Here is a 13,544-nt window from a genome sequence, read left to right on the forward strand (position 1 = left end):
GCGGCTCGGGGTCCGGGGAGACCACAACGGGAGACTTTTTCTATTTCTTTTTTTAAAGAAAGAATTCAATTGTCTTGAACGACCCTTCGGGGTCTACAACTTCAGACCGCCCGTCGCCTCCTGCCCCTTTGTTTTTGCCGAGCCCCGGATTCCTCCCTCCACTCCGCAGCCCCTCTCCGGGGAGGCGCGCCGGGACCTCTCCACCCGGCTGGTGTGGAAGTCCGTCCTCTTCTCCCTCCATCGCGCTTGGCTTTCCGTCCCGCGTCTGCGGTCGCTGCTCATGTACTGGAGTCTTCCCTAGAGACTGTGAGGGCCTGACCTCTGTGATTTCCTATTGTGGGGCCTCAGCAGTCTCAAAAGGCTGCAGAGCGTGTAGGTGGAAGGAAAAGGTGCTGCACTTGCTGCCCCCCAGGCAGTCATTGAGGCCCGCGTTGTTGCCTCATTTCAGAAAAGTTGCCTCATTAATAATCAGGATTAAGATTTGCCGTTATGCCTTTGTAGTTCCTTCTCTGTCCCCTCCAATGCTCATATTCTCTATGAAACCTGTTATATGTAGCAGGGTTGCAATTTTGTTACATATTATTTCTTGGGTGGGCAAAGAAATTTACTTTTGTCTATTACTCCTCTAGTTTCTTATTCAGTATTTGGACAGAAAGAATTTAAATGTCCAATTGGTTTTAAAGTTTAGCTCAATCTAAACTGGTGTTTAATTTCTTAGGTTCAAATGCTTAGGTTCTTAGATAACGTCTCTGATCCTCCTTGAGATGGTGCTCTGGGTATATATATGGGTGCTGGAGAAGTGGCAGCCATATGCCGTCTCTGGGGCCGCTCTCTTAGTCAGTTGGTGTTTCTTGCCTTGATGGTGCTCTTGGTTAGATACAACCTGTGGTTCATTGGTGGCTCTCAGGCTGCACCAAGCTACTGCTGTGACTCCCTTCAGCCCTGGTTGGAGTATTTTCTACACAGCCTTCCCTCAAACATTTTGGTCTCGGGACTCCACTATACTCTTAAATATTAGTGATCTCTAAGAGCTTTCCTTTTGTGGGTTCTATCTATCATCAATATTAGAGATATAGTACAAATTAGAAATTGAACTGAGAATCTTAAAAATTATTCTTTTAAAAACAATAAATAAACTCATATGATAACATAAATTGTGCATTTCTCACACAAAAAATGACTTCTAAAAAATTTAACAAGAAAGTGGCATTGTTTTACACAAGTGCAGATGTCTTAAATTCCTGGTCTCATAGAGCACAGGGTTTTCTTTTTGCTTCTCTAGTCATTTGTTGCAATATGTTGCTTTAGTTGAAATATATAAGGAAAATTCCTTCTCATATGATATAGTTGGAAAAAGGAATATTTTTTTTAAATAGTATTTTCAGATAATTGTGCATGTTCTTCATTTGATTGCACAGAAACTTGAAAAGTGGTAGTTTATTAAAGCTAGTTGCAATGTGGAATCTGAAGCTCTAGCAATGAGATTTTCATACTGTGTTTCATTAAAACCTATTTCTCTGTCTTATCTTTGTGTTTTAAGCCATGAGGTCTGGCTAGGTTGCCTGGGCTCATAAGATCCTCCTGCATCAGCCTCCCTAGTAGTTGGGACTATAGGTGTGTACCACCATTCCTGGCTTGTCTTATATTGGATCTTTTACCTGTTCCTGATTTTGTGACATCATGGAAAATGGTGAAGAGTAAATCAGATTTTATAAAATAATGGTTCACTTAGTTATATCAGTTTTCCAAATGTTAGCATATGTCATGCTATAATATTTTTAAAAAACCACTTTCATTAGTATCACCACTAATCACAGAACAATATTGGGGAACTGTTATGGTCACACTAGCCAATGCATAGCCAATACAAGTTTTTTTTTGTATTAGTTGATGTTTTCCAGAACCAATACAATGTGTGTGTGTGTGTGTGTGTGAGTGTGTGTGTGTGTGAGTGTGTGTGTATGAATAAATAAAAAAGATTTATTAATCCCCAAATCAGAAATTTGAAATGCTTCAAAATCCAGTAAAGCCTATGCAAATATTTCAAAATACAAAAAAAAAAAAAAAAAAAAAAAAAAAAAAAAAAAAAAAAAANAAGTCAGAAAGAGAAAACAGTCACTTACAAGGGAATTCCCGTTAGACTAACAGCAGACTTTTTAGTAGGAACCTGGCAGCACAGGAGAGAATGGAACGATATATTCAGAGCCCTGAAAGAAGAAAAAAGAAAAAAAAAAGGGACATTCTTCTGGTCCTAAGGGGTTGACCATAGACTGCAATGGGTTGAGGGTTGTCCCTGGTCCAGTGGTCTTGAATCCCTGGGGATCCCAAGGCATTTTCAGGAAGTCCACCAGTACAACTTTTTTCATAAGAAGTGTTCACCAGTGAGACATTTCCAGCCTTTGCACATCACTCACGTGTGTATGTGGCTCTCCAAGGGTGATGGATGTCCAGTAGCATTACAGCACCGCCCGTCTCAGTCTCAGTGCAGAGCAGACTTGGTGATCCGCGTCTTCTACTAAGCCCAATGTTAAGGAGATTTGCAAAACTGTAAAATGGTGCGGCTCTGCTCACTGCTCTATTTGCTTTGGAAAATATAGTTGCTTTTTATAAACTATATATTTTTATGTTTACATAAAATTGTTTTAGGATGAATTAATAAGTACTTAAGGATTTTTCAGTTTTTACTTCTAACATGGTAAATATCGATAAATATAACCCACATAAACAAAAATTCCTTGGGGGTTCTCAATTTTTAAGACTGTTTAAAGCCCTGAGATCATACAATTTGAGAACCACTTGTCCTGATCTTGTTGGTTCTGGGCTGATACGGAGATTGAGCTCTATTGAAGGGTATACCAAAAGGAGCTTTGAGTCTTTTTGTCTGAAGAAAAGTATTGGGAATTGCAAACCTTACTTTTAATAATTACCAAATACAGCCAGGTGTGGTGGAGCATGCCTGTAATCTCAGCGACTTGGGAGATTGAGACAGGAGGATCACAAGTTTGAGGCCAGCCTCAGCAATTTAGTGAGACCTCATCTTGCCCTGGGTTCAGTCTCCAGTACCATCTGGGAGGGAGGAAATTACTGAACATAAATACTTATCAAGAATTGTGACAGAAAAGAGATATGAGGCTTCATTCCTGTCCCCAGCAATCTAAGTGGGTTGTCTTTACATACTTGAAACAACTTAAAAATAGTATAAGACTATATTTGATAAGTTGCGTGGTATAGACTCTATATAACAGCCTTTGGAGTGCAGAGGAGAGAGGCCAGGGTGTTTTAAGAGAGCAGCCCAGGGAAGAAGGTGGTTTTATGGTTGGCCTAGATTGGATTTGGTTAGTTGGAATGGAAGAGATCAAAAGCTCTTCTAGGCCCAGTAGCAGGAGTGCCTCTGAGGTTCAAATAGAGTTTCTGGTGTCTTTATGGTCTCATGTCTGGGCCCTGGCTGGGCCAGCAAGGAAAGGCATTCCAGACACTTCCTGCCTCTCTTGTCAAAGGTTTGAAAATAGAGATCTGCTGCAGAAATGTTTTGGACGGTCACAGCTGCTATTAATAGTGTGACCAGATCATTTAATGTCTGGTAGTTACGGACATGTTGGAGAGTGGAGGTGGATGCCATTAAAAATTACCAGTATGTGGTACCGTCCTGGTTATGTTGTGACATTTGTCACTCAAGCTATTATCCTTAAGCACTGCTGTTAGTTTCCTTCCTATTGGTTTCTTAGGATATTCAAGACTAATTTTTTTCACACTGTGGATTGCAAACATTTACTAGATTAAGAAATCAATTTAGTAGGTGATATCCAGCCTTAAAAAAAAATAAAACTGGGCTGGGGATGTGGCTCAAGTGGTAGCGCGCTCACCTGGCATGCGTGCGGCCCGGGTTCAATCCTCAGCACCACATACAGACAAAGATGTGTCCGCCAAATATTAAAAATAAATATTAAAATTAAAAAAATAAAAATAAAACCAATATGTCACATGTAGTAAAGAGAAATATTATTTTGTTTAAAATATGTATGTAAATATACTCATTCATGCAATGTACCCAGGGCAAAACAGTAATAGCTGATGAACAATAAATTATTTGGAGCTGGGTGCAGTAGTGTACACGTGTAATCCCAGTGACTCAGGAGGCTGAGGAAGGAGGATCACAAGTTTGAAGCCAGTCTGAGCAATTTAGCAAGATCCTGAATCAAAATAAAAATAGAAAGGGCTAGAGATGTACCTCAGTGGTAGAGCACCCATGAACTCAATTCCCAGTACTAAGGAAAAAATAAAGCAAACCCCCAAAAGTGACTCCATTAATAGAAGTTACATATTTGCATGCATGATTAAAACAAATAATATATACTATATATCTAATAGAAATAATATAAGCAATGTAAAAATAACATATTTGTATTTGGACAGGATATTCACCTCATGGTCTAAATTAGTTGTGCAGGCTTCAGCCATCATGCCTATAATCCAGTGAGAAGGGATCATGCTCTCCTAGAAGTTACATCCTGCATATCTGCTTCCATATTATTGTCTACCACTTGCACCTGTGACCACACCATGTTGTAAGAGAGACTGGGAGATAGTTCTATTCCACAACAAAGGCTGGTTTTAAAAAAGCCTGGTTACAAGAAAAGTAGGTGAAATTCTAATAGGTATGGAAAATGAAAAATCCCCAAAATAATGTGGTCTGAGAAAAAGGGAGTAAAATAGAAAGCCATGCACTGACAGCTTTCATCTCCCAAGACAGATGCTTTCCTGTGCTAATTGTAGGCAGGAAGGAGGTGTCTCATAGTAAAGTGATGGCCTCTGAGGGCACTGACCTTCCTTGGAGTAAATCCTCCCAGATTCGGAGCACAGACTCTGACCCAAGAGCTCAAATTCCTAAGCACTCAAACTGACCCCTTCATTGATAGATGAACAAACCCCAGACCCTGGGTGCCCACCAGACCACCCCTCAGGATAACCTGAGCTGATTGTGAGGTTTGCGTTCGTTACGGTCTCATGAATTCTATCCCTGAATAAGGGGAGATTACACCCTGGGAGGACAACCAGGAGTCTGAGTCTGAGTCCCATTCCAGGGGCTGCCCTTCACGGGGGTGGGGGGGTGGGGAGGGCTGGAAATGAGCAGGAACCAGGGCGCTCTGGAGGGTCAGAACACAGGAGCCAATCAAATATGGTCTTATCCTATTGATAAGTTTGTTCTAATGATCAGTTACATATCTCACTTCTCCCCAAGAGAGGCCCTTGTTTAGGCCAGTAGGCCTCTTCAGCCTTCTCTGTCAATCTTTTCCCAAGGAACTCAGCTCACTTTGATCTTTGACCTCTGCTATATCATACATTAGCATTTTAGTATACACTTAATGAATTTACTCATTATAGATGCACAATAAGCTTTATTGGTTGGATAGCCAAAATATCCAATTTTATAATTGTTTTCAAGTGATTAAGTATTTTCACCCCATTTTCTAATTGATTAAATAAGTGAATAAATAAATACTGATGGGTTTGGAATCTCTATTCCTTATCATTACCATTTTTTTGTTTAGGTATTTTTGGAGTTAATGGAGCCAGAAGGACACTTAGAGCCAGAGAGTTCAGAAAAATCTGTCTTCTCACAGCCAGAAGAAGATGAAGAATCCCAACAATCAAAGGCAGCGAGCCTTGAGAACCCTCTCCTGCGGCCTCTTCTCACAGGGGACATAGAAGGCTTGCGTAGGATTTTCGAGGACCCTAAAGATCCTCATCATGACCATGCCATGGAGCTACTCTTGGAAGAAGACATCGTTGGGAGAAATCTGTTGTACGCAGCTTGCATGGCTGGGCAAAATGACGTCATTAGAGCCTTGGCAAAGTATGGTGTGAATCTGAACGAGAAAACCACTGGAGGTATTTTGTCTTTTCTCTCTCGTCAGTATTCCTTATGACTACCTAAAGATGCCAGGTACTGTCTTTAAGGTTAGATAATTTTGATGGGCCTGATGTATACTTTACATATATGCATGCAGGTATGTGAACAGGTGTATGGTGTATACCTGTAAATATATCGGTGTTGATATCGTGTTGCATAGTATTTTAAGAACACAGACTTCACTATTTATTATCTCTGTGGCTTAGCAAATTACCTAAGCTTTTTCATTTCTATTTCTTCATCTCAGAAATGAGGATAATAGTTGTATTTTTCTTATAGGGTGTTCTGAGGATTTAACTTAGCTAATAAATACAAAAATATCACTGTGCGTGGCCCATAGTGAAATGATATATTGTAAATGCCCAATAGTATTACTGTTTTCTCTTTGAAAATTTATTAACTTTTAGCAGTCATTATTGGATTATCTCTTTTAATTCAGTAATTTTTTTTTCTGATAACAAATATGATACATGGTCTTGGTGGAAAATGAAAGAAAACAATCATCTCCAGTGAATAAGGATTATATATTCTCTCCCCACTCACGTGGAACATTGAAAAAACTGATCATATGTTGAGTCATAAGGGACATCTCAGCAGTATCACAAAATCTATAGCATGCAGTCTGTGGTCTCTGGCCATCGCAAAATAAACTTAGAAAATGTAACAAAAGATAACCATAATTTTGGAAACAAACACTTTAAATAACCTGTTGGTCACGGAAGATATCATGGAAATTAAGAAATCTTTAAGTGATGATAGGATCACTATGTATTAAAATTCTAGTTGAATGCATATATTAAACTGTAGGAAACAGTTAAGATCAATAAGGAAAGCATCTAACTCAAGAAGTTAGAAGGAAAAAAAAAAAACCAACCCTGAGGGCCGGGAAGGGGCTCAGTGGTGGATCACTGGCCTGGCATGCAAAGGCCCTGGGCCCAGTCCCCAGCACAAAGACCAAGTGAGTAACCAAAGGAAATGAAAGGAACAAAGCAGTAGGGGGAATAATGACACTGGAAATAAGGAGCCAAAATCTGGCTCAGCGATAATATCGATCAAGCAAGATAGAGAGAACACAATTTGTATTTGGAATTGAAAACATGGAATATGAACAGATAAAAGCCTAAGATTAAAAAAATAATTAGAAACTATTATAACCAACTTTGTGACAATGCACTTGAAAACTTGGATGAAATGGATATATTTCCAAAAACATTGATTATCAAAATTGATTCAAGGAAAAAATAGAATTCTTGACTAGATCAATGGTTATTAAAGAAATTGAATAAGCAATCCAAGTCTGTCTCTTTTGCCCTTATGTCGCCACCAAATTCCAAATGTAAAGGTAAGATCTACTAATTTTCTTTTTTTGTACCAGGGATTGAACCCAGGGGTCTTAATCACTGAGCCGGATCCCCAGCCCTTTTTTTACATTTTATTTTGAGACAGGGTCTTGCTAAGTTGCTTAGGGCCTCGATAATTACTGAGGCTGGCTTTGAACTTGCATGCTCCTGGCTCAGCCTCCTGAGCTGTGGGATGACAGGTGTATGTTACCATGCGTGGCTTATTGTAAACCTTTGTGGTTTTGTGTAGTGATAAAAGGTTTGAGTCCTCTCTCTTGTCATTTGGATGTTTTCCCTGTCAATGAGCTTTGTATTTTCACTTGTTTTCATGATGGGATGGAACACTCCTTAAGAATTTCTTATAAGGCCAGTTTAGTGGTGATGAATTCGTTCAATTTCTGCTTCTCTGATAAAGATGTTCTTTTTCGTTTCTGAAGGATAGCTTTGCTGGGTATAGAATTCTTGGCTGGCAGTTTTTCTTCTTTCAGGGCTCTGAATATATCGTTCCATTCTCTCCTGTGCTGCCAGGTTCCTACTAAAAAGTCTGCTGTTAGTCTAACGGGAATTCCCTTGTAAGTGACTGTTTTCTCTTTCTGACTTTAGCTTTTAACAGCTTAATTATCATGTGCCCTGAAGAGGGCCTTTTGGGTTGAGTTTAATGGGGGTTTCTTTGCTTCATGGATCTGTCTTGGGAAGTGTTAAACTACTCTTTCTTTCTTTTTCAGCTACCATTTCTTTCCATGCACTTTTTATGCCTTTCTTTGTCTCTCCTGCCTCAGGCCACCATCTTGTGGATTGGTTCCTTTATTGGTATCTCATAGATTCTGTGAGCTTTCCTCACTCTTTTTCGTTCTTTATTCCTTCTTCTAAATTTTTCATCAAAATACTTGACTTCAAGTTCAGAAATTATTTCTGCTTCATCTGATCTGTTTTTATTTTTTATTTTTTTGCTTTCAGTTGTATATATATATTTTTTCATTTCATTCATTGACTATCCCAGATGCAAAATATCTGCTTGGTTCTTTTTTTATATTTATCTTTTTGTTGAACTTTTAATTCAGATCATGAGTTTCTTTCTGATTTTATTGAATTTTTTGTCTGTATGATCTTATATTTTCTGAACTTCCTTAAGATTATTATTTTGAATTCCCTCTTGGGCACTTTATAAATTTCCTTTTCTTTGGAGTCTGTTGCTGGAGAATTAGTATGTCCTTGGTGGTGGTACTTTCCTTGCTTTTCTATGTTTCTTCTGTCTCTCACAATGGTATCTACACGTCTAGTGCAATAGTTCCTTTTTCCAGTTTAATGGATGATTTTGTCTTTTCCCCCATAGGGAGAGGCCTTTTCTTGTGAACAGAGGGTAGGGTGTATCAGCTTTGATTGTGGATGGATCCATGGCATGGATTCGTTCAGCTGCAGTCCTGGTAGTGATGTCTGCAGTAGCATCAGTGGCCTGTGCTGTGAGTGTTTGTAACCAGGGTGGTATGACACTGTATTTTGTGGGGGAGATTTGGTACGGGGCTGGCTGCTGGGCCGTTTGTGGGTGTTTGCAAATGCCGTGGGCTGTTGGCTTTATGGTGGGTGTGCTGCTGTCCACCTTGCTGCCAGGCTGGGTTTGGAGATGCAGGGCCACTGCAGTTTAGCTAACCTGTTTGGCTAAATGGTGGACTGGATTCTTGTATGCACAGGTGCTGCACCTTGGCTGGCTGTGTTGACAGGCTCCTTGGTGTGACAGGGCTGACTTTTGGCTGGCTGTTGCATTGAGTGTGGGTGCACATGGGCCACCAGCCATGTTAGTTTCACCTTTGTGCAAATCTGCCAATTCTCTGGGGTTTGGGGTATAATGTGGGTTTGAAAATCTGGGTCTTGGTCTTTCTCCCAGGCCTGTGCTTTGGCCGGGTCATGGTGCTGTGGCTGTGTACTCGGGAGAATGACAGCCAAGTCTTGGGAATGGAGATACACTGTGGACACTAACCTCTAAGACAGGGTATCCTCTAGAAGTAGGTTGAGTTTCAGGATGGTGCCAACCATAGCAGTTTAGCTCATGCAGGGTGTCGGAGGCATTTACAGTGTGGGCTCCCTTTGTGGCAATACATCCATGTGAACTCTGGGAAGTTCTCCAAACTGTATTTGGGGCCTGTGGGGGCTGAGAAGTCTCCTGTGTGATCATCTGCTGCAGCAACAGGGACTGTTGGGGGTCTCTAGCTTGAAGTCCATCTTGGCCAAGTCAATCCAGAATTCAGACAGGAGAGGAGAGACGGGGTGTCTTGCTCTCCTCTCTATGGTGTTCCCTTGGGTTTTGCATCCCACAGGGATCCTGCCACTTCCTAGCTATTCTCTAGTGAACTTCCTCGGTCCCTCTGGCCAGAATATACATGTTTATCTTTGTTGTGGTCTTTTTTGTGGCAGTGGATGAGTGATAAGCTATTCTGTTCAGCCATCCTGCTAATATCACTCTCCATTTTTTTTCTATTTATGAACATAACGTTCATTATTTGTTTAATTTTTATGTCACTTTGAAGTGCTACTCAGCATAAGAAAAATATTTCAAGGGAAAGAAATTAAAATTGAGAACATTTGTACTATTATAGTTTCTGTGAATTAAGGAAAGACTGTGGTTATTCAGGGATAGCAGTGGAATACACTCAACCAGAATCTAGAATGCTAGAGCTCTGTTGGGGCATAAGAAATCATCTTCCAGAATTAAAAGACTTTGGGGTGAAGATTGCAGTGTATGGGTCTCTGTAAAGTGAGAAGATATGTGCCGTTTATTTGTGGATGGTACTCAGAAATAAAAGAAGGAAAATCATTTTCAAGATTAGCGATGAATCATGTTTGCATTCAGGATATCCTTTCCTTTAGATATTAATTTTGGAGAGTTGGATGTTTTGATCCAGAGAGAGGAATATGAAACTGTTTTTGGTCTCAGCTCTGTGTATTGCCAGCTTTCAGCCTATTTGGAAGTGGCTTGTTTTGTGACTGAGCCGAGGACGGGCCCTCACATCACTCAGTTCATTGACATGGAGCTCTGTCTGGTCCTGGCGAGGCTTTGGTCACCAAATCCAACCCCATTGCCATTTGGTGAGTTTGTGGTTGGGCAAGAAACAGAAATGTAAACAAATGACGACACATGGTAGGATAAGGGCCAGCGGTATTTCAGGGCCGAGATTAGCCAGCTTTACCTGGGAGCGTTGGGAACGTTCAGGGAAGGTTTCATAGAGGGGAAATGTTTATGTTGAATCTTGAAGAAGGTCTAAGAGTTTACCTAGCAGTGAAGGAGAGGGGAGAGATGGGGCAGGGCAAGCAGCAGCGATCGCATGATCAGGTACTAGCATTCCAGTATTTCTGCTATTCTGGAATGCTCACCTACCATTTTTTAAAATATTTACTTTTTTTAGTTGTAGTTGGAAAGAATATCTTTATTTTATTTTTTATATATTTTCATGTGGTGCTGAGAATTGAACCCAGGGCCTCACACATGCTAGGGGAGCACTCTGCAGCTGAGCCATAACCCCAGCCCCTAACCTACCATTTTAAGAAACCAAAATAGTGGTCTCTAAGAAAACAGATATGATCGTATTATTGATTGATTTATTTCAATTGTCAGATAAAATATATATATTTATCATGTACAACATGAGTGTTGAAGTATGTATACACAGAGGAATGGTTAAGTCTAGATAATTGACATTTGTATTAACTCACATTGTGTATTAGTCCATTTTCCATTGCTGTAGCAAAATACCAGAGGCTGGGTAATTTATAAAAAGACGAGTTTATTTAGCTTATTTAGTTTTGGAGGCTCAATGAGGTGGTGCCAGCATTGGCTCAGCGTGGCCCGAACCATTCAGCTGATGGAAGACTTCCAACTTTAGGCAGAAATCATGCTGGATGGCATCATGGTGGGAGCACGTATGAGAGGGAGAGACCACAAGGTGAGACTGGAAGGCAGAGTAGGGGCCTGACCTGATCTTTTTGTACAACCCTCTCATGAGAACGAATTCAGAGTCTTGTGGAGGTCTCTTAGTCCCTTCCAACAACAGCACCGGCAGTGGCCCAACCAGCACCCACTAGGTTCTTCCTCTTAAAGGTCCTACCACCTCTTATATTACCACACCGGGGGACCACGCTTCCATCACACGAACCCTTGGGGAAACTCAGACTGTATCCACAGTTATCATTTTTTGTTGTGACAATGGTATTTTATTTATTTAGATTTTTTTTTTTTTTTAGTTTTAGGTGGACACAATGCCTTTATTTTTATGCCGTGCTGAGCTCAGCTTGAACCCAGTGCCTCACACATGCTAGGCGAGCACTCTACCACTGAGCCACAGCCCCAGCCTGACAATGGCATTTTAAAAATAAGAGATTTCAATCATTTATGGGTTGAGAACAGTATCAGTGATTTAATTACTCAATGTTTACAGAAAGCAAGTTGAGGTCTACAAAATTAGATGGTCCACGTTGTGATGTTGCAAAATTGGTTATAAAAAATTTAATGTGAATCCTACAGTTTTGAAATTGGTTGAGAAGATGTAATGGAATTTTCTTTTGTATGTGAAGAAAGTAAAAATGATAAATATAAACCTGTAATTTTTGGTGGGGAGAGAGCTTACTCTCAAAAATAAAAAGGTTGTAGCACTAACTGAAATGCAGAAAGCTGTTCAAAGAGACACATTTCTGTTTTCAAGTTGGTGGTGATGGGATAACTTTAAGATAATTTGAAGGAAAGTGTTTGGTCTTAGTATTAACAACCTTCTCATTATTCTTCTTATTGAGTCATAAAAATTTCGGTGGCTGAAAAATTTTGTATAAAAATATCCTGGTGATACTACTGACATACTTGAAAAAAAAATCAACCAATGTTTCATTTATAATTGCCATGGTTAAACATTTTATTCACTTTACAGTGTGTTTGTTTCATTAAACCTTCATTTTATTATTAATTTTATCTGATGATTTATAATGCTAACAGAATGACTGTATTAGTTATGCTAATTAGAAGAGCATTCCAAGCCCAGTTTTGTAAAATATTGGCGTAATACTATGCAAACATAAAATGAACATTCATTTTATTCTAGGACTATAACTACCGTTCCAGGCAGAAGAACTGCATTGTGAAGTCCTGGCAGTGAGCAGCAGCGTGGTTGGGGAATTCACATAGTCTGGTACTGCTGGAGGTGGGCAGGCTGTGAGATGTGAACTAATCGGGTGAATCGTTTGCTGCACGGCCCGCTACTAGCTCCTGATTGTTCTGGATTTGATCTCCTCCTTGGGAGCTCATTAATTTATATATGAAAGTGCTCATCCGCTCTGGGCTTCCCTTTCCTCCTTTGTAGCTGAGAACAACACTGGTACCTGATGCCCAGGCCACAGGATCAGCATGAGTTTAAAGGAGAGCAATCTCTGCACAGGGGAGAAGTTCCCTGCTCCTCTCTGGTCTTTTGCTCTACCACGAACTGCCTCTCAATTTACTCTGCTTTCCAGTAATCTTCCACAAAGAGGTTTTTCTCCTCCCAGACTCAATCCGAATGCTTCCCAGGTCCAGCATGGCCCCTTGCTTCCTATGGGGGTTCCCAGCATTCTCCTCCTGGAATCCAGTGCTCATGGCTGATGTTACAGGAGAACTTCAGGAAAACCGCTTTCTTATCTGGATGTTTTCTTAAATAATCTCAATTAGATGTTTTCTGTCTCTTGGGAAAGTGATAGGTTAATGCCCTATGAGGATCTGTGTGTTTCTTTCTAGAAAACAGACCATTCCAAGAAGGGATAAAACATGTAAAAGTTGCAAATCCTTGTAAAATCATTTGCCACTTCACCTATTTAATTCAAGTCTCTCACAACCTGCCTACTACCTGGTAAAAGCCTCTGTTTAGAAATCTTGCTTGCTTTTTTTTTTTTTTTTGGTACCAGGGATTGAACTCAGGGGCACTTTACCACAGAGCCATATCCCCAGCCCCATTTTGTATTTTATTTAGATATGAGTCTCACTGAGTTGCTTAGTGCCTCACTTTTGCTGAGGCTGGCTTTGAACTCGCGATCCTCTTGTCTCAGCCTCCTGAGCCACTGGGATTACAGGCATGCACCACCACACCCAGCATTTGATTTTTTAAAAACTATGTTAAAAAATAGAAAATACTTTTCAGTTTAAGTAAGTCCCATTTGTTGATTCTTGTTATCAACTTTTGTGCTATGGGTGTCCTATTAAGGAATTTGGAGCCCGACCCTACAATATGTAGATCGGAGCCAACTTTTTCTTCTATCAGACGCAGAGTCTCTGATTTGATATCTAG

At 40.2% G+C, this 13,544-nt stretch overlaps 1 protein-coding gene across 2 annotated transcripts in view; it reads left to right on the top strand.

Annotated features, from left to right (window-relative positions):
- The window catches only part of Ankrd45 (ankyrin repeat domain 45), a 30,265-nt gene that overhangs the window by 248 nt on the left and 16,473 nt on the right, over positions 1-13,544 (top strand). For both annotated transcript variants that reach the window (XM_015492061.2, XM_048810023.1), the window contains exon 2: positions 5,550-5,889. In XM_015492061.2, coding sequence (XP_015347547.1) covers positions 5,565-5,889 — 325 coding nt within the window. In that variant the 5' untranslated portion in view covers positions 5,550-5,564. The remainder of the gene's footprint in view (positions 1-5,549; positions 5,890-13,544) is intronic.

The sequence above is a fragment of the Marmota marmota genome, unplaced genomic scaffold (genome assembly GCF_001458135.2).
Source record: "Marmota marmota marmota unplaced genomic scaffold, marMar, whole genome shotgun sequence".
In the NCBI taxonomy this organism is placed as follows: Eukaryota; Metazoa; Chordata; class Mammalia; order Rodentia; family Sciuridae; genus Marmota; species Marmota marmota.